The sequence below is a fragment of the Saccopteryx bilineata genome, chromosome 12 (genome assembly GCF_036850765.1).
Source record: "Saccopteryx bilineata isolate mSacBil1 chromosome 12, mSacBil1_pri_phased_curated, whole genome shotgun sequence".
Classification (NCBI taxonomy): Eukaryota; Metazoa; Chordata; class Mammalia; order Chiroptera; family Emballonuridae; genus Saccopteryx; species Saccopteryx bilineata.
The window spans coordinates 13,330,137-13,357,484 of record NC_089501.1 but is presented as its reverse complement, the minus strand read 5'-3'; the positions used below and the strand labels follow the sequence as shown (position 1 = coordinate 13,357,484).

At 41.1% G+C, this 27,348-nt stretch overlaps 2 protein-coding genes across 2 annotated transcripts in view; one reads left to right on the top strand and one right to left on the bottom strand.

Moving 5' to 3' along the window:
• The window catches only part of TRAPPC3L (trafficking protein particle complex subunit 3L), a 48,571-nt gene that overhangs the window by 15,887 nt on the left and 5,336 nt on the right, over positions 1-27,348 (top strand). The gene's annotated exons all lie outside the window — the stretch shown is intronic.
• CALHM5 (calcium homeostasis modulator family member 5) lies at positions 19,510-25,650 on the bottom strand. The gene is made up of 2 exons (XM_066248020.1): positions 25,034-25,650; positions 19,510-21,097 (listed from the first exon to the last, which is right to left on the bottom strand). Exons 1-2 carry the CDS (start codon positions 25,571-25,573, stop codon positions 20,708-20,710), a joined length of 930 nt encoding a protein of 309 aa, XP_066104117.1. The 5' UTR covers positions 25,574-25,650; the 3' UTR covers positions 19,510-20,707.

Below are 27,348 nucleotides of genomic sequence, written 5' to 3'. Positions count from 1 at the left end.
CCCCTCAACATCCTCCTTGCTCCACTCCCCACAACGCCCTCCCCCCTTCCCTCCAGGATTTGCTTTCCTGCTCTCTATAACGCTGTGTTATGTATATATAATTTCATTAATCTCTTTCCCTTCTCTGATCCCATCTCTCATCCACTTTCCCTCTGTCCACTTTCCCTCTGGTCCCTTTGATCCTGCCTCTATTCTGTTCTTCAGTTCACATTGTTCATTGGATTCTTCAAATGAGTGAGATCATATGATATCTTTCTTTCTCTGCCTGGCTTATTTCACTTAGCCTGATAGTTTCCAGGTCCATCCATGTTGTTGCAAAAGGTAAGATTTCCTTCTTTTTCATGGCCACATACTATTCCATTGTGTATATGAACCACTGCTTTTTAATCCACTTGTCCACTGATGGATACTTGGGCTGTTTCCAGATCTTGGCTATTGTGAACAATGCTGCCATAAACATGGGGGTGCATTTCTTCTTTTGAATCAGTGATTTGGTGTTCTTAGGATATATTCCTAAAAGTGGGATGGTGGGTCAGAAGGCAGTTCCATTTTTAACTTTTTGAGGAATCTCCATACTGTTTTCCACAGTGGCTGCACCAGTCCACATTCCCTTCAGCAGTGCAGGAGGGTTCCCTTTTCTCCGCACCCTCTCCAGCACTTATTATGTGCTGTTTTGTTAATGAGTGCCATTCTGACTGGTGTGAGGTGATATCTCATTGTGGTTTTAATTTGCATTTCTCTAATGATTAGTGATGTTGAACACTTTTTTATTTGCCTATTGGCCATCATATGTCTTCTTTGGAGAAGTGTCTATTCATTTCTTTTGCCCATTTTTGATTGGATTGTTTATCTTCCTAGTGTGTTGATATATTTATATCAAAGTTCTTTTGGTTATTAATCCCTTGTCAGATGTATTGTTGAATATGTTCTCCCATTGTGTGGTATGTCCTTTTATTTTGTTCATATTGTCTTTAGCTGTGCAAAACCTTATTAGTTTGATATAGTCCCATTTGTTTATTCTGTCCTTTATTTCCCTCACGCATGGAGATAAATCAGCAAATATATTGCTGTGAGAGATGTCGGAGAGCTTACTATGTTTTCTTCTAAGATGCTTATGGTTTCACAGCTTACATTTAAGTCTTTTAGCCATTGTGAGTTTATTTTTGTGAATGGTGTAAGTTGGTGGTCTAGTTTCATACTTTTGCAGGTAGCTGTCCAATTTTCCCAACACCATTTGTGAAAGAGACTGTCTTTACTCCATTGTATGCTCTTACCTCCTTTGTCAAATATTAATAGTCCATAAAGGTGTGGGTTTATTTCTGGGTTCTCTGTTCTGTTCCATTGATCTATTGCCTGTTCTTATGCCAGTACCAAGCTGTTTTGACTACAATGGCCTTGTGGTATAACTTGATATCAGGAAGTGTGATACCACCCACTTTATTCTTCTTTTTTCAAGATTGCTGAGGCTATTCATGTTCTTTTTTGGTTCCACATATATTTTTGGAATATTTGTTCTATATCTTTGAAGTATGCCATTGGTATTTTAATAAGAATTGCATTGAATTTATAGATTGCTTTGGGTAATATGGACATTTTAATTATGTGTATTCTTTCTATCCATGAACACGGTATATGCTTCCACTTGTTTGTATCTTCCTTGATTTCTTTTATCAATGTTTTATAATTTTTCGAGTACAAGTCTTTAACCTCCTTGGTTAAATTTACTCCCAGGTACTTTATTTTTTGTTGCAATACTGAAGGGGATTGTTTTCTTAATTTCTCTTTCAGACAGTTCATTGTTGATGTATAAAAATGCCTCTGATGTCTGAATATTAATGTTATATCCTGCCACCTTGCTGAATTTATTTATCAGGTCCAGTAGTTTTTTGACTGAGACTTTAGGGTTTTCTATGTACAGTATCGTATCATCAGCAAATAATGATAGTTTTACTTCTTCTTTTCCAATTTGGATGCCTTTTATTTCTTCTTCTTGTCTGATTGCTGTGGCTAGGACTTCCAGGACTATGTTGAATAAGACTGGTGAAAGGGGTCATCCCTGCCTTGTTCCTGATCTTAAGGGGATTGCTTTTAATTTTTGCTCATTGAGTATGATGTTGGCTGTGGGTTTGTCATAGATGGCATTTATCATGTTGAGGTATGTAAGATGGCCACAGAGTAGGCAGACATTCCAACTCCCACCTCCCAGAGCCAAAGTGGATTACAACTTAATTTTGAGAACAGTCATCTTGTAAGACCAACTTTGGACTAAACTAAAAGAATTCTGTATCTATTTCTATTCCCCATCTAACTAGAGCAAAAATGTTTTTTACAAATAATGGGAATAATGTATAGTTTTTTTGAGCCATGGAAATACACACAACTTTTATTTAATACTCTATAGTATTATCCAGTAAAAGTATCTCATTTCTGGGAAATTTTATTTTCCCATCACATCTGTCAACTTTTCAAAAGGAGAATAATTCCAGGCATTCTTATGGTTTGGCTCACTGTGCCATAGCAAACCAGAACATTGTGGACATATGTTACATGTTATTGAAGTGAATTTTGAAAATGTTTGAAGATTTATCCATCTACACACTGTTGCTTTTCCTATTATTTCCAGAAGAGGGCAGTAGTCCACATTCATCTCCAAATTAAAGATTCCTACTTTTTCCTTCCCACTTTAACTCCCACCACCTGCAGCACTCTTATTTCAAGCAGTATTTACTACATTAAACGTCCAAACGTATCCACTTGTTCACAGTAACAAATGCGCAATAACAAGATTTGGACTGCAGTAGAACTCTGAACAGGAACATATCTGATTCTTATTAAATAACAGCAAATTCATCTTGATAATTTTATTGAAACCCTTTATTTTTCCACTGTTTTTTTCTTTCTTAATTAAATGAGAGGTGGGAAGACAGACAGACTCCCACATGTATCCCAACCTACATCCACCTGGCAAGACCCCTACAGGGCAATGCTTTACCCATCTGGGATCACAGCTCTGTTGCTCAGCAACCAAGCTATCCTAGTGCATGAGGTGAGGCCATGGAGTCATCCTCAGTTTCTAGGGCCAACTTGCTCGAACTTTTCGAGCCATGGCTGTGGGAGAGGAAAAGAGTGAGCGAGAAGGGGGAGAGGGTGGAGAAGCAGATGTTCACTTCTCCTGTGTGCCCTGACACACACACAACATCTACATTCAGGCCGATGCTCTACCACTAAGCCAACTGGTCAAGGCCTATTTTTTCCAGTATTTATATGATTGTAGAAAGTCTCAAGAGAGGAGGAAGATTCATTCTTACTACACTAAAGTCAACTGTGATTACAAAATATAAGCATTAAATAGGAATCACATTATTAGATATCACATTTCCCTTAACCTAATAGGCATATATCTCTTCCAGTTTATTACAAGGGTGAATAGAAAATACAATTATACCTCTTTCTGATCTAAGATCCAAAAAAGTCTTTTTAGTTACACAGAACTGTATTTCATGGTTTCCAAACACATTTATAATAACTGTTTTATTAAGAGAAGTTAATTAGAGATCAAATTAAACTTTTCCATTTATTATAATTAATATATGAAATATATTATGAAATTTATCCTGAAGCCAAATTACATTAGCTAAACTCCTTTAGGCTGCTGGTCTTTGGGTTATGTCAGGTCATAGGGGTTTATTGTAAAGGTATTTTGGGAAGCAAGGTGTTGCGTAAACATCTGTGTTTAGGTTTGCTCGCTTTTATTTTGCACTGGCGTGGGGGGGCAGCGCCATGTGTGTGTGGTCTACAGAAGGCTGTGGTGCTTGCCCTCAGGGTGGCAGATTGCAAGTTGCGGGTTGCCTTCCTGCTTGGGAGGGGCCGTTGTCTGCTAGTGTTCACTGGAGAAAGGTTGTTTTCCCAACCTGTTTTTCGGGAGAGTCTAGAGAGAGAGAAGGAATGCTGAGGGGCTTGGGAGCCCTGAGATTTTGGCCCTGCCTGTTTAGCTGGGGAGTGCTGAGGTTGGTGGGGGTCCTGTCAGTCCAAAGGGTGAGTCTGGAGAGGGAGTCTGGGTTGTGGAACTGGAGACGGGGTCCGGGCTTGGGAGCCCTGAGCGAGAAGGAAGTGGTTTTCCCTGCATGTTTGCTGGTCCACTATTAAGGGACTTTAATGAACGGAATGGCCAACCATTTTCTGGCTCCACTGTTCTTTACCATCTGCCTGAATCCAATGAGAAGCTGCGTGACCATGGTGGTGGCCACTGGCCTTACACAAGGCTTCATGGAAGAAGAGAAATTAGGAAATTCTTCAGTGTATCTTGTCATCTCAGGGGCAGGCATTTGTGGTCCCCTACCTACTTCAGTCCTTTATCATTTTGGTGACTTGGCTATTCTCTGCTTATTTTGCTTATGCAACGACTTGCTAATATATTCTTTAATAATTTTTTTAAGTTGTTCAATTACAGTTGACATATAATATATTCGTTTTAGGTATAGAACATAGTGGTTAGATGTTGATATACCTAATGAAGGGATCATCCCAGTAAGTCTGGTACCATCTGACACCATACCGTTCGTAGTTATTAGAATATCATTGACTATATTCTCAGTGCTGTACTTTATATCCCAGTGACTGTTTTAATCACTGGCAGTTTGTACACTTAATCCCTTCCCCTTTCTGTCCTTTTTCTTTTCTCCACCTCAGCTCTTCAGCTGCCTCAGTTTCTCTGCCTTGTGGCTCCTGCTTGCTTTCTTTTCTCCATGTATTTTTGTCCTCTGTCCCATCATCCAATCTGTGACGCTCTCTGTGTCTCATATGTAAATTTCCAAAAAGATAGTCTCTGTCTAACCTGTCCAGTCAATCAGTAGCTCTCTGTGGGACAGAGTTTTCATGCTACGCCAGCTCAAGGCCTGTAGCCAACCTATGGACTGATCGCTGGGGCTCTCAGGCGCCCCTTCTAGTTCATCAGCTGTGGCCAGAACAGCAGGGTAACAAGACATAGAACGTGACTATTGTAAAAAATCCTTCACATAGGAGATTTGGGGATGACAGACTTTCTGAGATCTTCTAAAACAGGGCAAAATAATTGTTACAGGCCTTGTTCTATCTGTCTAGAAAATTAGTAACAGTAATTTATGAGTCCTACTTTCCCTACGAGCCCTCTGCTCACGGTATTCATCTTATTGATGCTGGTATTTGTTTTCCTTTACCCGAGAGGCTAGAATTCCTGTATAGACTAGTGTAGCAGGATCCGTTTTACATGCTAATTGTAAGGCATTAAAGTAGAAAGAATTGTCTTTGCATTTTGCAGATAATAATCAAGAAAGCAAATCTTTCAAACATATGTTTCCCATAGGAAGCATTCTAAGGGAAACCACATATTTTATAGCATGAGCAAGAGTGGGACAGACATTTCTCAGAACAGTAAACTCAGACAGACGCTTTGGTGGTAAGGGAGATAACCAAATTTTCCTAGGAAAAATGTACCGTGGTAGACAGTATTAGATTTTCTTTTGAATTTCTTATAAAGAAATCAATCAGAAAAATTTGCTCTGCTCCTCCAATCCTAGGGGGCTTTTGCTTTTGTTTCTCCTTTTCTAAGTCTTTTTCAGTCCAGGACTTGATTTGACACGTGAACAGGAAAGCTGCCCAGGTCAGTGGAACGAGCACCAGCGTTCCATTTGGAGACACCAGCCTGTCTGAGGTCTTTCTCTTTCTCTTAAGAACAAAACAAACAGTTCTGCTCCTTATAATTCTGTAGTTTGTCCCCCCCCCATTTCTTTTTTTCTAATTTTATTTGGCTTTTTTCATTTTCTAAACCTGTACATTTTAAAAAGAAATACTTTCCCTAAAAATCATTATATTTCACAGTTTTGAGTATTAACCTAAATGTAATGCACCCAGTACAATGCACAGCACTTGAGTTATATCGACAGCATAATTCTATACACAAAACAGGAGGCAGTTTTGGTTGTTTTTTTTTTTTTTTGTTTTTGTCCATTTAATGATCCTTCTTTTCTCAGACAAAAATTTAAATCTCAGTTTTAAAATTGACCATTTGCTCCCCCCTCCTCCATGCACACACAGACACACACACACACCCTTCCCTCTGAAACACAACTTACTTTAAGGGATAGACTAAGAAATGCAGCCTGAATGTCAAAAAATAGAGGGACACCTGGACCCTGTTCACCACTGGGCAATTTCTGCCCTGTGTTAAATTCTCTCTACCGTGCAAAACCGGCTTTTGCTAAAGATCCTCTCAACACGTGACTCATTCGTGCTGCTTTCAGTGCATTAGAGCTGGAAACATGTCACTGCCAAGCCTCGCTGTTGGCACCTGCAGATGACCATGTGCCTTCTTTCGCCTTCTGGGACCCGGAGAGGAGGTTCTGTGAGCCCCCACAGATACTAATGGAGGATGACTTCCACTTAGTTCAAATCTACACCACCTCAGGCAGCTCAGTGCTGTACCCAAGATATCTGCTAGAAAATCCCTACAGAGCAGGGTGGGGAGTGGGGAGAGGGGTTAGGGTGACCACCACTTACTTCACCTAGTCAGTCAATAGTGTGACTGGGTTAGTTACAAAGATCCCTCAGTCCTAAAATATTTCCTATTTTGTCACTCTCTTTTTTTTTTCATGAATTTTTATCTTTATTTTTTTTGGTTTTGTTTTTTAAGATTTTTATTTATTCATTATAGAGAGGAGAGAGAGAGAGAGAGAGAAGGGGGGAGGAGCTGGAAGCATCAACTCCCATATGTGCCTTGACCAGGCAAGCCCAGGGTTTTGAACCGGCAACCTCAGCATTTCCAGGTTGACGCTTTATCCACTGCGCCACCACAGGTCAGGCTCTTGTCACTCTCTTGTAGGAAAATAATTTGCAAATAGATGTTTGAGGATTTAGCCATTATTGTATATGCTTCCCACCCTCACCCAGAGACGAAAGCAGGAAACTGAGGTTCTAAAATGGTAGAGTCCTCAGAATCTAGGTTGGATTTGGGAGCCAGGCACTCCTAGCCATGTGACTCCCACAAGGAGCTGAAGGGGTGGGAAGAAGCCAAGGAAAAGGCTCAGCCATTCGTCTGAAGGGTCCCGGCAGACCTGTGAATACAAATGCACAACCAAGAGAATAGCAACTGGGACCAGGTCACAGAGAGCAGTTCTCAGCACAAAGGAGGCAGGGTTAGATGCAAGGGTTAAAGCACTATCCTGCCTTATTCTCAACAACTTCTTAGGATGACTGCTTCCTTTAATCCCTCAATGAACAATGGATACTAATCAGATAAAGCCTAACAGAGAACATTTCTCTTTGCTATTCATTAGCGTTTTCCAAAGGTTAACTCACAATTTAGTGATAGGAGCCTACTGAACTGTTTCCATGTTTTCCAACATATGATATCAAAATAAGTGGGAGCCCTTGGTAAGCAGGGATTGAATTCCACAGAAGTCACAGCACAACACCACACAGCATTCCAAGGCGTTGGCCTCACAGCTGGCTGAATGGCAGGCCAGTTTCCTACTTAGTAGCATTTGTTTTTTTGAAGCGGGTAATAAGAGAGTGGCAGAATTAAAAGGAAAAAATCATCCTTTATACTTATAAAATTCTCAATATTTAAGAAATGATGACTATTAACAGCAAAAACAATTTATACAATATTTTGAGAATTCTTACCATTTGGGCTAAAATTATGCCAGATAGATTATTAAAAATAAGAAACTCGTTTAAACAAACAACCATTTAGGTTTAATTCTCTCTTCTGAACAGGCGAGAACTGCCTTATATAAACACCCACACACTTGAACCATTCCCCCTGGTGCCTCTGGGACAGAGAGAGGAAAGCGTAGGAAGTTTTCTTTTGTGGAAAAGTGTGTATGCTTAGCCACAGGGCCTGGGAATGTCACATCAATTACTTACGGCAGAGTTCCACTATGAAGAAAAGGCATGTGCAGGAAAATTACCCTTAAACTTTTATTATGACTACATTTGTATAACATCATTGTTCCTCTTGCAGAAAAGTATCTCCAAAGGTTCAAGTCACCTCTCCTTATGTTCATTTTGCACTTCTTATGATTGGGATTTAGAGAAAGTCTGACTTCAAGGAGATGTCTTTTCAGTGTGTGTGTGTGTGTGTGTGAGAGAGAGAGAGAGAGAGACAGACAGACAGGAAGGGAGAGAAATGAGAAGCATCAATTCTTCATTGAGGCAGCTTAGTTGTTCATTGATTGCTTTCTCATGTGTGCCTTGACCCGAGGGCTACAGCAGACCAAGTGACCCCTTGTTCAAGCCAGTGACCTTGGGCTCAAGCTGGTGAGCCTTGGAGATGAGCCTGGCTCATGCCAGTGACCTCGGGGTCTCGAACCTGGGTATCTCCGCATCCCAATCTGATGCTCTATCCACTGCGCCACCACTAGGTCAGGCAAGGAGGTGTCTTGTCTTCTTGGCACTATGATGTTCCAGGAGAAACTTTGTTCCTATTGCTTAATTTTTTTTTTTGTATGAAACTAATCTTGCCCTGGCCAGTTGGCTCAGTGGTAGAGCGTCGGCCTGGCGTGCAGGAGTCCCAGGTTCGATTCCCAGCCAGGGCACACAGGAGAAGCACCCATCTGCTTCTCCACCCTTCCCCCTCTCCTTTCTCTCTGTCTCTCTTCCCCTCTTGCAGCCAAGGCTCTGTGGCCTCTGCCTCAGGCGCTGGAATGGCTCTGGTCGCAATGGAGCGACGCCCCAGATGGGCAGAGCGTCGCCCCCTGGTGGGCATGCCTGGTGGATCCCGGTTGGGTGCATGTGGGAGTCTGACTGCCTCCCCGTTTCCAACTTCAAAAAAATACAAAAAAAAGAAACTCAGGAGATACTGACTTAAAAATAAATCTAAGTGGATTTGTTGACAAAAGAATGTCCAGCCTATAGTAAAGTCTTACAAGAGTTTATTTAAGCCAAATTTTGAGGCTATGCCCACCCAGAAGCAAAACTCAACAGACTGAGAAAATGCTCTGGAGGATGGGAGTTTTTTTTGTTTTGTTTTGTTTTTTTGTGTTTTTTTTTGGAGGATGGGAGTTTTGCAGATGATTTTATACATTAGACTCAAAGAAGGAGGCATAAAGAGGGTTACATGGAATTCATTGGTGGTAGATTAAGAAGATGGGAGGAAAGCAAATTGGGGAAATATCTAGAATTGGACAAAAACCAAAATGGAGTAACACATACTTTTTTTACATTGGTGGGTACAGGATAGTTAATGATTAACATTGTCAGCACATGGAGATGGTATGTGGGAACAAGATAACAATGAGAGGTTCTGTGTTCCCGAGCTCTGGGGCCTACCGTTGTAGGAGAAGAAAATGACTGACATTTCAAAGGCACCTTACCCTAGACGCATAAGAACAGTGGTGAGAGCTCACGTAAAGTCAAGACTGACCTGTGCTATGGAAGCCACAGGCCTGGATGGGATGACCGTGTAGCCTGCCCTGTTAGGAGTTTGTTTTCAGAACAACTTGTGTGCTTTCTTTCTGTCACTGAGCTTGTCAGGCCTGCCATGTGGCCCCCTTGGCAGTTTTATTATATAACCCCCTTTTCATTCATAGATTTAAAATAGCAATCACTCTGGGAGCATTTTATTACTGTAACTTTTTAAAATATTTTTTGTGGTTGTTTAATTGCTTATTTTTAAAAAATTATTTTTATTTATTTATTCATTTTAGAGAAGAGAGAGAGAGAGAGAGAAGGGGGGGGGAGGAGCAGGAAGCATCACTCCCATATGTGCCTTGACCAGGCAGGCCCAGGGTTTTGAACTGGTGACCTCAGCGTTCCAGGTCAATGCTTGATCCACTGCGCCACCACAGGTCAGGCTACTGTAACTTTTTATAATAAAATGTCTTACGAGGAGATGAAAACTATTGAGGAAATATTCTGGGAAATAAAACCCCAAAGGATTCAGAAGCAAGATCTGTCTGGGCCTAAGGGTTCAGAGACACCTTGGAAAGGCCAGCCAAACTCTGGGTCATCCTGCTTGTGGGTCATCCTCATTCTCAGTTTGTGTCAGAAGTGAGATTTGTCCAGACTTTCCCTGACCTCATAGTCTCTGTCTGGGATAATGGTTATTAATCCTGCGCCATACAATAACCTGAAGGTTTCCCCCACAAAGTCCTGGTGCCCAGATCCTACTTTTAACCAATTAAATCACGGTCTCTGAGGATAAGGTCCACCGCAAGAACTTTCCAAATGCTCCCCACGTGATCTTAATGGGTAGCCATTGTTCTACAGCAGAGGGCTTCAAACTGCACTCCTTGGCGCTGCGGGATGATTGCTGTGGATGTCGTGCAGCACGCAAGGGCCACCACTCCTCCAGGCCTCAGTCCAGGCTCCCCAGAGTTACCGCTCATTTTACCTCTTTCCAGTGTCTCCAAGAAAATAAAGTGTCATTGAAAAAAAAGTAGAAAACACTAGAGAGATATAGTAAAGAATAGTCTTGATTGAAACCGAGCCCACCCTACCAGCGGCTGGGATGATTAGCTCAGCTCTGGAGCAGGGGTAGGGAGCGAAGATGTGCTTGTCTGCCAGAAGACTCACTTCAAAGAAGATAAATACTGATTAAACACTCGTTAGTAACTGCACATGTCTTTAACTGCTTGACTTCATATCCAGGGTCAGTGAGATCCACCCACAGTTAGCCAATTATTTAAGGAAACAAACCTTTTAAAGATGTTTATTACTATCCCTCATATTCCCTCCATGACACAAACAAAGGACCAACAAAACCCCAGGGAGAAATAATCTTGTGCTGATTCCATCAGCAACCATTGTTATCATAGAAGTCCATTCCGAGTAGGAATTCCATGTTGTCACAATGCAATTAATAACTAGGTTAAGTATTCTACCAAAGGATGCATATATTTTGAAGTATTGTTCTTAAACATAATTACTTAATGTCACCTGCATTTAGACTTTTCTTATTTTTCTATTCCTTGGAATGATCCAGAGAATGTGATTGGGTAAATTAATTAATTCATTTTAATCTCAGTTTTCACTACAATTTAAAAGTTTTAAAGATTTTTCTTGAGCATTGGTGTGGCTGCAGGAGCAGGACATCTGAAATTAGGAATGATAGCTAGTCATATGGACAGATGAAAATGTGGGCACTGAAAGATACAGAAATTAAAGTTTGGGGCTAGTATAAATAGTTGATAAACTTTCTATTGCTGAAAATTCCTTCTTCATCACTATCATTTTTATCTCAGGAAATAAAATAATAAAAAATAAAACAAGGCCCTGGCTGGTTGGCTCAGTGGTGGAGCATCGGCCTGGCGTGCAGGAGTCTTGGGTTCAATTCCCGGCCAGTACACACAGGAGAAGCACCCGTCTGCTTCTCCACCCCTCCGCCTCTCCTTCCTCTCTGTCTCTCTCTTCCCCTCCCGCAGCCAAGGCTCCATTGGAGCAAAGTTGGCCCGGGCGCTGAGAATGGCTCCATGGCCTCTGCCTCAGGCGCTAGAATGGCTCTGGTCACAACAGAGCAACGCCCCAGTTGGGCAGAGTATCGCCCCCTGGTGGGCGTGCCAGGTGGATCCCGGTCGGGTGTGTGTGGGAGTCTGTCTGCCTCCGCATTTCCAACTTCAGAAAAATACAAACAAACAAATAAATAAAATAAAGAAATAAAACTGATTAATGAACTAGAAGTATACTTTGAGCATAACTGTCCCCAAAATCTAGAAATCCAAGGTGAAAAAGCTGTGTGGGATGGGAAAGAGCTCAGGGGCCGAGACAGAGGCCCGGGAACTTGGTTGGAGACAGACATCGCTTCCCAGAAGTACAGCAGGAAGCCAGTTGACTGATAATTCATGTGCTATTTGCTATAAGATTCAGGACAACAGTTGAAGAGAACTCTGAGATGTACCAATTCACCGCACTGATTTTAAAAATGAAGAAACGTGGTTTTTTATGGTTAAGTGAATATTTGAGAATACACCAACAGAAGTTGAATCAGATAAATTCAGGTGCAAATTTAGTCACTATCTTTTACCTGTGGCTTAACCTTAACCTTTTTTTTCCCTTTCTTTTTTTTTTTTTGTGACAGAATCAGAGAGAGAGATAGAGAAAGGGACAGATAGAGGACAGACAGGAAGGGAGAGAGATGAGAAGCATCACATCTTCATTGCAGCTCCTTAGCTGTTCATTGATTGCTTCCTCAAAAGTGTCTTGACCAAGAGCAGGGGCTACAACAAAGCAAGTGACCCCTTGCTCAAGCCAGCAACCTTGGACTTCAAGCCAACAACCTTTTGGCTCAAGCCAGCGACCACGAGGTCATGTCTATGATCCCATGGTCAAGCTGGATGAGCCCATGCTCAAGTAAGGCAAACTTGGGGTTTCGAACCTGGGTCCTCTGCATCCCAGTCTGACTTCTATCCACTGTGCCACCACCTGGACAGGCAACCTTAACCTTTTTGAACTTTAGTGTTATTTATAAAAATAAAAAAGAGTAATATCTCCTTTCCAGTATACTTGTGAGTTTTAAATATGTCAGATGTAAAGTATCAAGCATGTAATAGATTGTCATAAACATTAATTCTTCTTTTCTTCAGTGGAAAAGTAAAATTTAGAATATGAACTCTTCTACAGCTAGACAAGTGTTTTTTTTTCATAGCTCAATTTTAACAAATAAATAAACATTAAGCAGATTTCCTTCCAGTTTCAAATATGACATTTTATATTTGTATTAAGTATGTTCCAACCCACAAAATGGATTAAACTAACCTAATGCTTTCAATCAAAACCCTACTCCTGCCTGACCTGTGGTGGCACAGTGGATAAAGTGTTGACTTGGAATGCTGAGGTCACTGGTTCAAAACCCTGGGCTTGCCTGGTCAAGGTACATATGGGAGTCGAGACTTCCTGCTCCTCCCCCCTTCCTCTCTCTCCCCTCTCTGAAATGAATAAATAAAATATTTAAAAAAACACACAAAAAGAAACCTCTACTCCTGGCCCTGGCCAGTTTGCTCAGTGTTATAGCGTTGGCCGGGCATGTGGAAGTCCCAGGTTTGATTCCCAGTCAGGGCACACAGAAGAAGTGCCCATCTGCTTCTCCACCCCTCCCCCTCTCCTTCCTCTCTATCTCTCTCTTCCCCTCCCACAGCCAAGTATTCATTGGAGCAAAAGTTGGCCCGGGCGCTGAGGATGGCTCTGTGGCCTCTGCCTCAGGCACTAGAATGGCTCCCGTGGCAACAGAATGACGCCTCTTGGTGGGCATGCCTGGTGGATTCCCATTGGAAGCATGCAGGAGTCTGTCTGGCTGCCTCCCTGCTTCTAACTTCAGAAAAGTACAAAAAAAAAACAAAAAAAAAACCACACCCTAAATCCTACTCCTAAAGGAATAACTCCGAAGCCACTGGCACTTGCCTCACTTACCAGTAATGTGGCCTCCTTCTTGGGTTACTCTCAGTGCTTAAGCTCAGCCTCAGCAGCTCAGCTTGCCCTTTCACTTTTCCTAAAATTTCATTATGGTTCAGAACACATTTTGGGGTTTGTTAAGGCTTAGCCAGAAGCCACTGCTAGAAATACCTGCTGTTGGCTTCTCAAGGCAGCCTGGCTCCCGTGGGAATGCTGGGCAATGATGTGATTGCCTGGAATATATAACCATCAAGGCAGCAACCACATAGAGGGGAACAATCGTTATTCTTGCAGCTTTTGCATACGAGGTGCATATACAGACCTACTGCTCCTCATTACTTCTCTCATGGCTGAGAGGCTGCAAATATAAAAAAATCAGGGATTAACTGACTCTGTTTTGGTTGCATTGGAGAGCAAAAGGAAAGGAGAGTGTAGGAATAGGTGGAACAAGAATTATTACAAAATTAACTGAGTTTTTAAAAATTATTATTAGTGAGGATCCAATAGGAAGATAGCAGTGGCTTAGTTCTGAATCCAAAACCGTGAGGATTCTTGAAAGTCATACATCAGCCCTAGCCAGTTGGCTCAGTGGTAGAGTGTTGGCCAGGAGTGTGGATGTCCTGGGTTCGATTCCCAGTCAGGGCACACAGGAGAAGTGACCATCTGCTTCTTTGTCCCACTCCCTCCTCTCTCTCTCTTCCCCTCCTACAGCTATGGCTCAATTGGTTCCAGTGAGTTGGACTTGGGCGCCAAGGATGGCTCTGTAACCTTTGCCTCAGGTGCTAAAAAAAATGGCTCCACTGCTGAGCAATGGAGCAATGGCCCCACATGGACAAAGCATCACCCCCTAGGGCTTGCCCCATGGATCCTGGTCCGGGCACAGGTGGGGAGTCTGGCTCTCTGCCTTCTCTTCTCTCATTGAATTGAAAGAAAGAAAGAAAGAAAGAAAGAAAGAAAGAAAGAAAGAAAGAAGGAAGGAAGGAAGGAAGGAAGGAAGGAAGGAAGGAAGGAAGGAAGGAAGGAAGAAAAAAAGAAAGCAAGCAAGCAAGCCTGACCTGTGGTGGCGCAGTGGATAAAGCGTCGACCTGGAATGCTGAGGTCGCTGGTTCAAAACCCTGGGATTACCTGGTCAAGGCACATATGGGAGTTGATGCTTCCTGCTCCTCCCCTTTTCTCTCTCTCTCTCTCTCTCTCTCTCTCTCTCTCTCTTCTCCTTCTCTCCTCTCTAAAAATGAATAAATAAAGTCTTAAAAAAAAAGAAAGAAAATCATACAGAGCAACAACAACAAAAAAGGAGAAATTAACAAACTCTCTTTTCTTGAAACAAAAGAAAATGTTTGTAATTTAAAGATAAAGAATCCTGTGAGAATATAGGCAAAAACATTATGTTAGTAATAAATCAGGATGGCATTGGCATTCAGTTTTTCCTTAGCAACTTTCAATTTAAAGAGACAATAGAGGAACCCTTAAAATATATTCAAGTAGAGAAAGTATGAAACAACTAAGATGTCCTACAAATATAGAACAAGCCAAGAATTGGAATATGTAAGAATTTAGGGAATAGCATTCATTTTTTTTCACTTTTTATTTCTTTTTAGATTTTATTTATTCATTTTTAGAAAGAGGAGAGAGAAACAGAGAAGAGAGAGAGAGAGAGAGAGAGAGAAAAGGGGGGAGGAGCAGGAAGCATCAACTCCCATAGGCCTTGACAAGGCAATTCTAGGTCAATGCTTTATCCACTGTGCCACCACAGGTCAGGTGGGAATAGTAGTTTGAGAACCTTTACTGAGAATGATACTGGAGGATAATTTTCAGGCAAGCAGGAGCTGATTGCCAAAACCTTAGCAAAATAACTGAAGCAATTGTATACTTTATTTTATTGCATAACTATTACAAAAAATTTCAAGCATACACAAATATAAAAAGAGTATGTAATAAATTCCACGTACCTACTACTATTTCAGGGGTCGGGAACTTTTTGGCTGAGAGAGCCATGAACGCCACATATTTTAAAATGTAATTCCGTGAGAGCCATACAATGACCTGTGTACGTTACACATTATCCAATAAAAATTTGGTGTTGTCCCAAAGGACAGCTGTGATTGGCTCCAGCCACCCGCAACCATGAACATGAGTGGTAGAAAATGAATGGATTGTAATACATGAGAATGTTTTATATTTTTAACGTTATTTTTTTTATTAAAGATTTGTCTGTGAGCCAGATGCAGCCATCAAAAGAGCCATATCTGTCTTGTGAGCCATAGGTTCCCGACCCCTGTACTATTCAGTTTCACTGAGTATCATTATTTTGCCTACCTTGTTTCATCTTTCAGCTTTCACCCCTTCTTTTGTGCTGACACATTTTAAGACAATTCTATATTATGTCAATTCACATATAAATATTTCAATATGCATGCCTATCTGGTTAAGACTTTGTTAAAAAATATAAACCATTATGCTATTATCATATATAACAAAATGAATAATTCCTTAAAATCATCTAAAACCTATTTAACACCCATTCATATTATCCTAAATATCTCAAAGATACCTTGTTACAGTTGGTGGGTTCAAACAAGACACAAATTAGGCCCACAGGTTGCTTCTGATTGTTGCCTTTTATGTCTCTTTTATTCTCCTTTTTTATAATGTCATTAGTCTGTGGAAAATTGAGTCATATGTCAAATAGAATGTCCTATATTCTAGATTTACTTGATTGCATCTTTATTGTGTGAATTAGCTTATTTTCTTTTGCCCATGTTTCTTGTAAACTAGTAGTTAGGTCTAAATACTTGATTAGAGTCTTATTTAATTTAATTTTTTATTCTTAGAAAACTATTGCACAGGTGGTACTGTGGACTTACTCTGGCATTGCGTCACATTGGGACACACATGATTTCCAGTTGTCTTATTTTTAGAGATGCCAAGATCGATGAGTGGTTCCAAGTTGCATAGTTCTCATCCCATCTTGTTTTCACCTAATAGTTTAGAACTCACTATTTATTGTCTAGACCCATTGTGTCATTAGGGGTTGCATGGTTATTTTCTAGTTCTGAAAAGCTCTACAAACAATAAAAAAAATGTAAGAATCAGTAAAGTAGAAAGGTGTAAAGATATGCATAAAGCATTAGTATTTTCATGTACTCAACATCACTTAGAAACCATAATGGAAAAAAATAAACCTTTTACAATAGCAGTAAATAATACTTAAAAAATACATGAAGTTGCATAACTTTCATGATAAGAACTTTAAAATATTCCTAAAGGACAAAAGGTACCTTGAATAAGTGGGAAAATAAAGAGGAAAGCATCTCATGTCCTTAGATAGGTGGATATCTGATTCAGTAGGTCTAAGGTGGAGCCCAATATTCCCACTCTCTTCAGGCCTGCTTCCCCAGCATAACCTACTTTCTGCTTTAGAGCAGTTGTTCTCAAGATGTGATCCCTGGGCCAGCGCAACACCATTACCTGAGAACTTGTTAGAAATGCAAATTGCCTTGCCACACCCCAGCCCTACCAAAAAGGACACACTAGTGGTGGGGCTCAGCACTATGTGTTAACAAGCCCTCCAGATGATTTTGACTTGATCTAAAGTTAGAGAATCACTGCTCTGGTGCTTCTCAAATTTAAGTTGCATGGGAATCACCTAACATCTTGTCAAACTGCAGACTTGAATCACCAGGTCAGGAATAGGGTCTGATTCCGCATTTCTAACTAGCTCCATTGTGTTGCTAATACTGATGGTCTGAAGACAACACTTTGAGGAGCAACACTAGATGACCGATCTGTTTCTAGCTTACTGAAGGCCACTCTATCCCATGTCCTCTATTATCATTTTGTCTTAGGTTTTAATAACAAAATATGTCACTCCTCTCAGTTGTTTCATTTAAAACAGAATTTAACCCATAGAAATGTGTTTATTTCAAACCAACTTTAACCAGAAATAATTAAAATGAATCTTGGGCTTTGATGGAGCTGTCTTAGAGAGGTACCTTTTCAGCATCTATCAAATCATGCCATAGAAGCTGTGGTGGGATCCAGCCGGTTCGCACTGGTTTGGCAGAACTGATACCTAAGTTTTGTTGAGTTAGGTGACCTGGTTGTTAAACTGGCACTTGTGATCAGGGTTCTCTCTAAGGTGGGCGTCTGGGCAGCCGCCCAATGTGGAAACCACAAATTGACATTCCTTACTCTTCTTTAACGTTCATCTGTGCAACAGCACATTCTAAGTGCCTGTAGTAACGTTCATTCCGTCCATAGTTGAAAAAAATTTGATGAAACTATGCTTGTAATATTAATTTATTCATTTCATAAAACTCATTATACCTTTGATGAAATACTACATTTTTATTCCCTCACGTTTCTTACTTGAGTAAAAAAATATATAACATGTAAAGAGAAAAAGTGCCAAACAACCAGGGGGTAACAACTTGTATTGTTCTTTTGTCAGGTAATATTTAATGTTCTTTCATTAATATTTTAAAACTCTTTCTTATAACATAATCTAGTTTTGTGTAACTACTTTATTGTTCTTATTTAAATATTAAATTCATGAAATAATAAAGAACCTTTTGGTATATCATTTTTGTATACTTAAAATGGTCATTAGGGCAGAGAACTGGTTGTTTAATTATTTGAATCCCACCACTGCATAGAGGATATAGTGCTAACTGGAACCTAGAGAGGAAAAAATATTAAGAAAAAGCCTATGAATAAGGAGAATCTTTATATAAATCCACATATAAATTCAATTTATTAAAAAAGAGAAATTGCTCTCTTTTAATATATTCTCATTTTAATGTGTTACTGTTCAGTCTGTCTATTGCTTCATAGAGCCTCAAAAGTTAAGTTCATTGTTTCCTGGGTCAAGGATTTAGACAGGACATAGTGGGAACTGCTGTGTAATGTCTGCAGCCCCGGATGGAGCGACTCAAAGTCTAGATGCCTGGAATGGCTTCACTAGGAACAGAGTTCTGGGGTCTTTGTTCTCGCTGTCAGTTAGATTTCCTGGTTCTTCTCCATTTCATGTCTACTGGAATGTCCCAAATGGCTCTTCACTCACATGTCTGGCACTTTAAGCTAGGGTGACTGGAGCAGATTGGGTGGGCCAAACCTCACTACTCTCTCTCTCTCTCTCTCTCTCTCTTTCAGAGCTGGCAGGGGGTCTTAGAGTAATTGGAATTCTTACATGGTGACTTGCTCCCACCAGGCTGAGCATTGCAAGAGACCAAGGCATAAGCTATAACACTTTTACAATTTGGCTTCACTTCTGCTACATTCTATTGGTTTGTTAAGGCCAGATTCAAGGGCAGGAAAATAAGACACCATTTCTCAGTTGGAGTCCTTGATCTATATTTAGTTCACCATGGTTAGGTTTTATTAAAATAAAACCCACATGTACCAAAGATGCATGGAAGTTGGTTTGAGTAGAGTTAATGTAAACGCAAAAAATGCTAGCAGTAAAACCTTCTTAAAAAGTTCATACTGGCTCAAGAGAGCCCATGGTAGCATCACTTTCAAATACTGCACTCAGTGACTCCGCCTTGGTATCTTGAAATTACACTATAAAAACATAAACACTTTAACTCAAGGCTTTTTTTGTGTGTGATGCTGTTGTTAAATATTTATCATACCACTGTTTGAAACTCAAATAATATTTCAAATATTGCAACCTCACTGTCCCCACCTTCCACCCTCCCATCATCTATACACACACACACACACACACACACACACACTCTCTCTCTCTCTCTCTCTCTCTCTCTACCTGACCCTGAACCTCCACGTTCCCAAGGATATATGTTCCAGGCCCTAAACATATAGGGTGTTTCCCACAATTTGGAATAATATTTCATGGTAATAAGGAGTTCATTCCCAGAATTTCCCAACTAAGAGAAAAGAACTCTTGGTGATATAAGTTGTGAGCCACAGTATAAATATATACCTCTTCCTTAAACATCAACCCCATTCAGAGATTTGGTGGAATTTGTACCATATATATGTGTGTGTGTGTGTGTGTGTGTGTGTGTATACATACATACAGTGGTACCTTGAGATACGAACAGACCAACATACATTTATTTATTTATTTATTTATTTATTTATTTATTTATTTATTTATTTATTTTTAAGATACGAGCTGTGACCTGGTCTGTATTTTTGTTCAAAATCTGAGCGAAATTATGAGATATGAGTCATGGTTCAGGAAGCTGCAGCTAGTTGGCGCGTTGGCGCATGGGTCCAGTTTGATATACGAGTTGACTGATTTACAAACTCGGATACAGAACGAAATTAAATTTGTATCTCAAGGTACCACTGTGTGTGTGTGTGTGTGTGTGTGTGTGTGTGTACACACACACAAATGTGGATTTATTATGTTGTAGAATGGAAAATTTGCACTATCTCTGATAAACAAAACTTGAAAAAATTTTCCCATGAGCATTGCTTTGGGCAATTTCCCTAGATCTCCTGTCAGGGCTGACTGACCCATTCAGCACAGTAGGCACTGTGCTTAGGGCCCATGATACTTGTAGGGGCCCACAAAATTGTTTTAAATTTCTTTTAAAATCTGAAGAAAATAAATGAAATTTTAGGTTAAAAATATTTTAATACATAATATACATATATTTGTCTTTATAGCAATATAGTCATGAATGTGTGTGTGTGTGTATTTTTTTAAATGTAGAAATGAATCCATGAAGACAAAAGTACCTAGAGTCCACAAAAGTCATAACACAGCCCTGCTTACAGGAGAATACTTTCATTGTATGTTGGAAACATGTGAAAAGGTCTGAATTTTAGGCGTTATATTCTTTTGCTGTTATTTTTGAGAACTAATGTTTCCAGATTCTAAGGAAATAAATTTCAAATGGTAGAATTTCGTACATCCTTGAAAAGCAGTAGGATAGATTTATAGAACAGGTTTTCTGCTGACTACTGCAGATCCCACTGTGTACAGTCATTCATTAAGAATACCTGGCTTAGTCATGAGTCACCACTTCTACCACCAGATGCCATGACCAATATTTACATAAAGTGGCTGACCCACTCACGTGAAGCTTGCTGTTGAATCATAACACCTTGGAACTTGGGGCCATCGAGCCCAACCCCTAACCAATGCAAGAGCACCTTTGTTTCCCTCCTTGACAAGTCACTCAGCAGTTTGAGCACATCCTGACACTGTCTGCACTTGGGAGCTGCAAAGCTGCTTCCCTTAGTATTACTGCCTTATAAAGAAACAGAAATGTGAGAAAACACAGATATCCCCAGGTTGCTTTTGATGCCATAAGACAATGTCAGAAAAATGTGAACCCTTGGACATCATGAGTCAGTGATGACCGATGAGCTACATTTTGTGGGCAGTACCCACAAGGACCATTGTGGTCTCATCTTCCTCAGGGCTAAACTCCAGACCATCCTCCACCACCTTGTGGAGGGTGCTGTAGTGTTGCTGGCTTTGGTGGAAAGAATGCAGTGCTGAAGCAGCCTCCCAGGCAGCAAAAGTAGGCATGGGGAAGACCTCTGGCCTCCTGTTTTCAAAGAAGCATTTCAGATTTCTTTCACTCAGCCTGTTGGCGTAGTCCAGGAATGTATTTTCCAACTGCTCCTTCTCCTTTTGTGCATATGTCTTCCAAAAACTCAGCTGAAGGTGACTAACTTTAGATCGGCAGCGAGTATAACAAGTGGTGAGCAGAGAGAAAAAAGATGCTGAACAAATCAGGCACCAACCTAGAATCTTAGAAAGAAAAAATTGTTGAAGACATGTAAAAGCAAAACCACTTCTCAGGGAGCTAGGGTGATATTATTGGGAAGTGTATGGCTAAATTAAAACCATAGTCAGCGCCACAGCTTAGTTGAAATTCTTCATCATAATTTTTTAACAGTAAAACTGAAGTTTGAGTTTATTTAATTATTCTCCATCCTATCCACCTTTCCGTATCCATTGCTGGTCTGCAAAGAAATAACCAGAAGGCAGGCAAATAGAAAAAAGCAAAAGGTATAGATTATTCAAGAATGAGGTAAACCAAGCCCTCAAATAGTGTTAGCTATCAGAGGGGGAAATTCTGTGCATGGGTAAATATGGTCATCTGACCACATGACCAGTTTCTTACCCACATGTTTACCAGCACTGATAAACGCATATATGTGGCTAGTGACTGATTTTCCCATGTTCTATTGCTTACAGGGAGCAGCAACCCTTTCTGAGAGAAATATCATTACGCATTATGCAATGATGAACTGATCAGATATAATACAATAAGTAAAATGAAACTGCAAGAATTGAAAGTCTGCATAAAAGCTGAGAGAAAAAATGCAGTCATTGGAAACCTTCAGGACTAGTGGTTCTGAATTTCTGAATTTTGATGATCTGAGAGAACCAATCCCACTCTGAATACAGACTGGTTCAGTTGGGGGTTTTTTCCTCCCTGAATATTAAAAGCAGAACTCTAAAAAGTTCAACTTGTCTACTAAACTTTTTTTGTTGTTCTAATTATATTTTTTGGAATGGGAATTAATTTCATAGTTTGACAACTAGCAGAGCTCTTTCAAATTTTCTCTTGACCTTTCAATGAAATGACTCTCAGTAATTCTCAGTGAACGGACCTGTTTGAAAATAGAAACAAAAATCTGCAAGTGAACCCATTCAGACCATAACAGAACTACAAATACACTGTAATGCTTTAAATCAGAGCTTCTCACATCCTGGCTTAGACCATAGAGTCATTGTGAAGGTCTCAGATTCCATGTGAATGCCAACTATGGATTTAGTTAGGTTTAAATCTCAGCATTCCCCTTGCTGTGGCTGTCCTCTCTCTGCCTCAGTTTTCTCAATCGTATAATGGGGGTTACCTACCTCAGATGGTAATTTTGGGAATTAAAATGAGATGATGTAGACATACGAATGCATTCAGTAAGTGTTAGTTAGCTATTACCACATACTTTTATTTTTCAAATGCATATGTTGTATGTAAAAGCATTACTGAACTCATGGTATCTTTCTGTCATTATGACTAATGAATGAGATCCGCCTATCATTGTGTGAAAGTCCTATTCACCTTTAATAACTTGTGGTGGGCTACTTCAGAACTTCCTTTTTTCTTCATCCTCTACCTTCCTCTTTCCCCAAAGCTAGGCCTCCTGCGGGCCAGTAAGCCATCTCAACTCCATATCTGAGCCAATTCTGCTTGAGTTTTAAACTATTCCAAGTGTTTCAGACTATCCCTCTCCTCCCCCACCCCCTGGAAATGCCCTTAGCATTGCCTTGCTCTCACCTGAGTACTGAGCACTGAGCCCTTTTGTTCTTCCCCAATTCATGGTATCCAGAATCAAACTAGACATAGGGAATGATCCCACCCCAGTCTTCAATAGGACCCTTCCCCTTCTGCATGAGTCTCCTCCCTCAATCCTTGGCAGTTTCCTCATCAATTTAGAATGATTACCCTGTGCCAGCAGCTTTATGCCCACTTATGTCCCTTATCTCTATACCTTCCAGCTGCCCTCCAAGGTAGGTGTTAGTCCCTCACTAGAGGAGTCAGGCTCAGAGAGGTCAGGTCACTAGCTCTAGGTCACATAGCTGGTAACTGGTAGAGTCAGGACTCAAACCCAAGATTAGCCAACTCCAAGGCCAAGTTCTTTCTACCACTACACTCTACCTTCCTTAAGAAAAGAGCACCATCCAGCTGGATTTTTTATTTCTCTGCCCCACCCATGGAGGGGACACTTTTCTCACCTTCACCCACATGCCCAACTATTAGTCTGGACTGTTTGCTGCTTCTGCCTATCTGAACTACTGTGAACACCTGCTGTTGATAAGTTCTACTAGTGCACACCCCTCATGCATCCTCCCCTAGGAATCAGCCCCAGGTCCTTTTCATTCCGCTGGAAAGTAAACAGGTCAGTGGGCCCAGGCTAAGCAGTATGTGCATGATTTCCTTGTGTTATTGTTTGGAGAAGAAAGGTTCACACAGTGATTAAGTGTTTGGATCTGGCACTAACTGAATGGAACCTGGTGCCTGGGGACACAAATCATAAATCACTCACTGTGTCATCATATTCATAATTAGCACCTTCCTTCAACAAAAGAAGGTAGGTGTCTGGGATCCTGGCATGTTTTCATCTAAGATGTGCTTTACGCATTACACAAAAGACTTTGGGATTTGTTTGGGCTTATCGGTTTATGAAAACTATATGACAGTACCACCAATCAGTTTTGGAATGCATGATTTTAAAAACAGACTTTGCCTTGATGTGTTGTTGTAAGCTAAGTCCTCAATGAAAAGGGAACATTATGTTATTTTCAGCGCATTTATTCTGAAACGAGTAGCATTGCCGAGCAGCTGTGGATCAGTTTGTCTACTCCTACTGCTTGTTTTGGTTCCTTCCACTCACAAGTAGAGGAGTTCAGTCTTTTCCTGAGGCCGAGACAGTGCTTCCCATCTGGATTTGCGCTCATGTGTCTGGAAGGATGACAAGCTACTTCCCCACGTCAGTTGGGTAAAGCTATGATTTCCTTCTGTTAAATCAAACAATGCCCCAAATCTTGAGCTGCCAAAGTAACATAAGGCTTCCTCAGCTATACAGAATGAAGAGCCTCGGACGCAAGCTCCCTGGAGATTACGATCGCTTTTCACAGAAGACTGCCAGTTCCTACGTTATGTTGAGAGGGGAGAAACCAGAAGAATGCAGGAGAAGGAGCCTGCAGGAATGACTGGCTCAGCCAGTTAAAGATTATCCACACCTTTAACTCTCACAGAAGATCTTTAACTGATCTAGAGACTCTTACAATACTTACAAGAGAAACAAGATCTGTAAATCGATAGGGCCAGGGTCCAGAAACCCCTTCCTCTGCCCTGCCGAAACTGCCTCACACCACCTTGAGCCACGAGGTGCACGTAGGACCTGACACAAAGGTATCGCGCGCCCCTTGCATGGACACTGTAAAAGGTACATAAGATGTAAGAAATCTAACTTCGGGGAGCTCGTGCTTTGGTGCTACTAGTCTCACGTGCTCCATTGGCTACTAATAAATTCTCCCTCCGTTAAGTTGTCTGGGTGCCTATTATACTCTGTTTGCGAGACATTTCTTGCTACAATATGATAAACTCTTCTCAGTCCTGATGATATTTATACAGAGAGATAGAAGTTGCCAGAAATCATTCAAGGGGATCTCGATAGTAATTATTTTATATGTAACTTTGCAAAGTATTAGCTCATTTGGTTCAGCTATTTTTAAATAGATGCATCTTTGTGTGTGGTTATTATTATTTCTTTTCTTTCAGAGAAACCAGTTTGAAAATAAATAATTGATAGAAGGAAGTAGTTTCTAATTACATCTCTGGCCTTAACACTCAATTATGAGTTCGTATCAACGCATTATTTATAAACTCAAACCCAGAGAGATTGTTGTAAAGTACTGAAGTATTTACATACCGGAAGCAGAGGCTATTCTCTTTTCGGAAATATAAAAGACAGTTGAATCAGCTATTTTACCAAGCCATCCAAACTCTAAAAAGCTTTTCCTGAGATTCTCTTAACACTGCATCAGGTTCCAATTTCCATTTTGTAGCAAAACGTTCTAATAGGATTCAGACTCAGCCCCGGCTGGAAGGAGAACTGAGAGACTATGTCATGCTGGGAGAAAAAAGGCAAGTTTGTCTTTTTTTCTTTTTACCTGAGACTGGGCTTGCAGGGACAGCTTCAGTTCTTCACTGTCGGTGGCTGTCATGCTGGTTTTGCCACATGATACTTTGTGAAGCTCTCCCCAACACTCTTTGGGCTTGTCCTTGCAAATCAGTCCCAGGAGTCTTGAGCTCTTTGTCCCACTCATGGCACATTCATAAAACGTCCCATTGAGCAACGCCACAGACAGCCACATTATGGGAGCCACCAATGCGCTCAGAGTGATCTGCCCCAGGACATAGAAGAAGTGGCAGCTGTTGCCTCTGGGGAAAATTTTCCTGGGATTCACGCAGCAGCCTGTGAAGAGTTTCCACGACCTGTTGTTTAGAAAGAATCCCAGGATCAGCAAAACCCAGGCAGGAGCAAAAAGGAAAACCAGCCCATACACCACGTTCTCAGTGCTGCAGGGGCACTTGAACGCCACGAGGGAGAAGAGGCGCTCACTCCCCAGCGTCAGCAGAGCCATAAAGCTGTAGCCTATGACCGTTTTCTGGTGAAGGACGAATTTTAAAATCCCATTGAAAGCATCCATTTTGGAGACAGATAAAGAGGAGAAATGCTTTGCCCTTATTTATTGGCAGAGCAGCTGTGGCCGTGGCCCAGGCTGGAGCTCTTCCTTCCTTGGAAACAACAGTCCTCCTCCTCAAACTGCGCTGGCCAGCTAAGGAAACAATGTCATTCCCGAGGAATGAATATTTCCCAATCGTGTTTAGACAATGCCTCCTACTGGCGGGTATTGGGCCCTGAATCTAGAGCCAAAACACTGAGGATTTCAGTTGGAAGTGTGAAGTTCGCATTTCTGTTATTTTCATGTACTGAGAATCTGAAAGAAATTCTCACTCATATAAATAATAGACTAGAAATTTTCCATCCAGAGACATCAACATTACCAGAAATGGATTTTAGCCATTTCAGTCCCCAAGTCTGACATTTCCTGCTGGTTTTTTTTCTCTTGCTACTTGACGTAAGAGCGGGAAGATTCCCTTTATAACCTCTTAAGCTGGCTGGTGTCTGAGACTTGAAGCAAATGTCAGGAATTGGGCTGTTTGAAATTTATACGGAAAAATTTAGGGATCCTTTGGGTTTCAAATAAAAGAGTGAGAAAAGCCCTCATCGTCTCTCTCCTAGGCTATTACAGTCATCTCTTGATTGTTATGTCTGCCTGTGACCTCATGCCCCACCCATCCTTCCTAAATCCACCCTCCACACTGACACAAAGGAGATCCTTCTAAAACAGAAATTTAATTCTGCTTTAGCTTACTCATGGCTTTGGGCCTCCCCATGGTCCACAAGTTGATAAATGCCAGCTTCCCACAAGCCTTATCATGGTATTTTTTTTTTCTTTTTTCTGAAGCTGGAAACGGGGAGAGACAGTCAGACAGACTCCCGCATGCGCCCAACTGGGATCCACCCTGCACGCCCACCAGGGGCAACGCTCTGCCCACCAGGGGGCGATGCTCTGCCCCTCCAGGTGTCGCTTTGCCGAGACCAGAGCCACTCTAGCGCCTGGGGCATTGGCCAAGGAGCCATCCCCAGCGCCCGGGCCATCTTTGCTCCAATGGAGCCTTGGCTGTGGGAGGGGAAGAGAGACAGAGAGGGAGGGGGGGTGGAGAAGCAAACGGGCGCTTCTCCTATGTGCCCTGGCTGGGAATCGAACCCCGGTCCCCCGCACGCCAGGCCGACGCTCCACCGCTGAGCCAACCGGCCAGGGCCCTTTAATCATGGTATTTTGTGCCGATGATATGTTCTTTCTACCTGAAAAGCACCAGCCCACACCCCCCACACATACTTTTTTCACCAGGCAAACTGTCACTCACTATTCATGAGCAGGTAGAAGTTATTTCTGTTATTATTTCCAGGATTGTTTCCTAACACAGGTTGGGGCAAAAGTAGGTTTATAGTTATTCATATAGAAAATAATATAATCATTAATAAATGCTAATACAAGAATAAACTCTCTGTTTTATGTAGTCACAACTGTAAAGCTACTTTGCCCCACCGTGTATAGAATAATGTATGTATACTTGCAGGACTTATGAAACTGTTACAGTTATTTGGTTAATATCTATAGCCCTTTTTTGACTATCAGCTCTTATAAAACAGGAACTATATTTTATTAACTCGTGTTCTGGGTCTAAACATGGTGTCAAACACAGAACAGATGCTCAATCAATAATTTGTTTTTCAAAGAGTTCCTGAACTCCACCCTGTGTCAGGCACTGTACTAGACAGGCTGTGCTCATTGAATAAAGGACCCTTAATGAGAAGTACTTTTAATTAGATAGACTTTGAGAAAATTATTTCCAT

Excerpts from the sequence above, each read along its gene's own strand:
- CALHM5 (XM_066248020.1), bottom strand. The coding sequence starts at position 25,573 with ATGGATGCTTTCAATGGGATTTTAAAATTCGTCCTTCACCAGAAAACG. Across the intron at positions 21,098-25,033 it reads CCCTGCAAGCCCAGTCTCAG|ATTCTAGGTTGGTGCCTGAT; the intron begins GTAAAAAGAAAA and ends TTTCTTTCTAAG.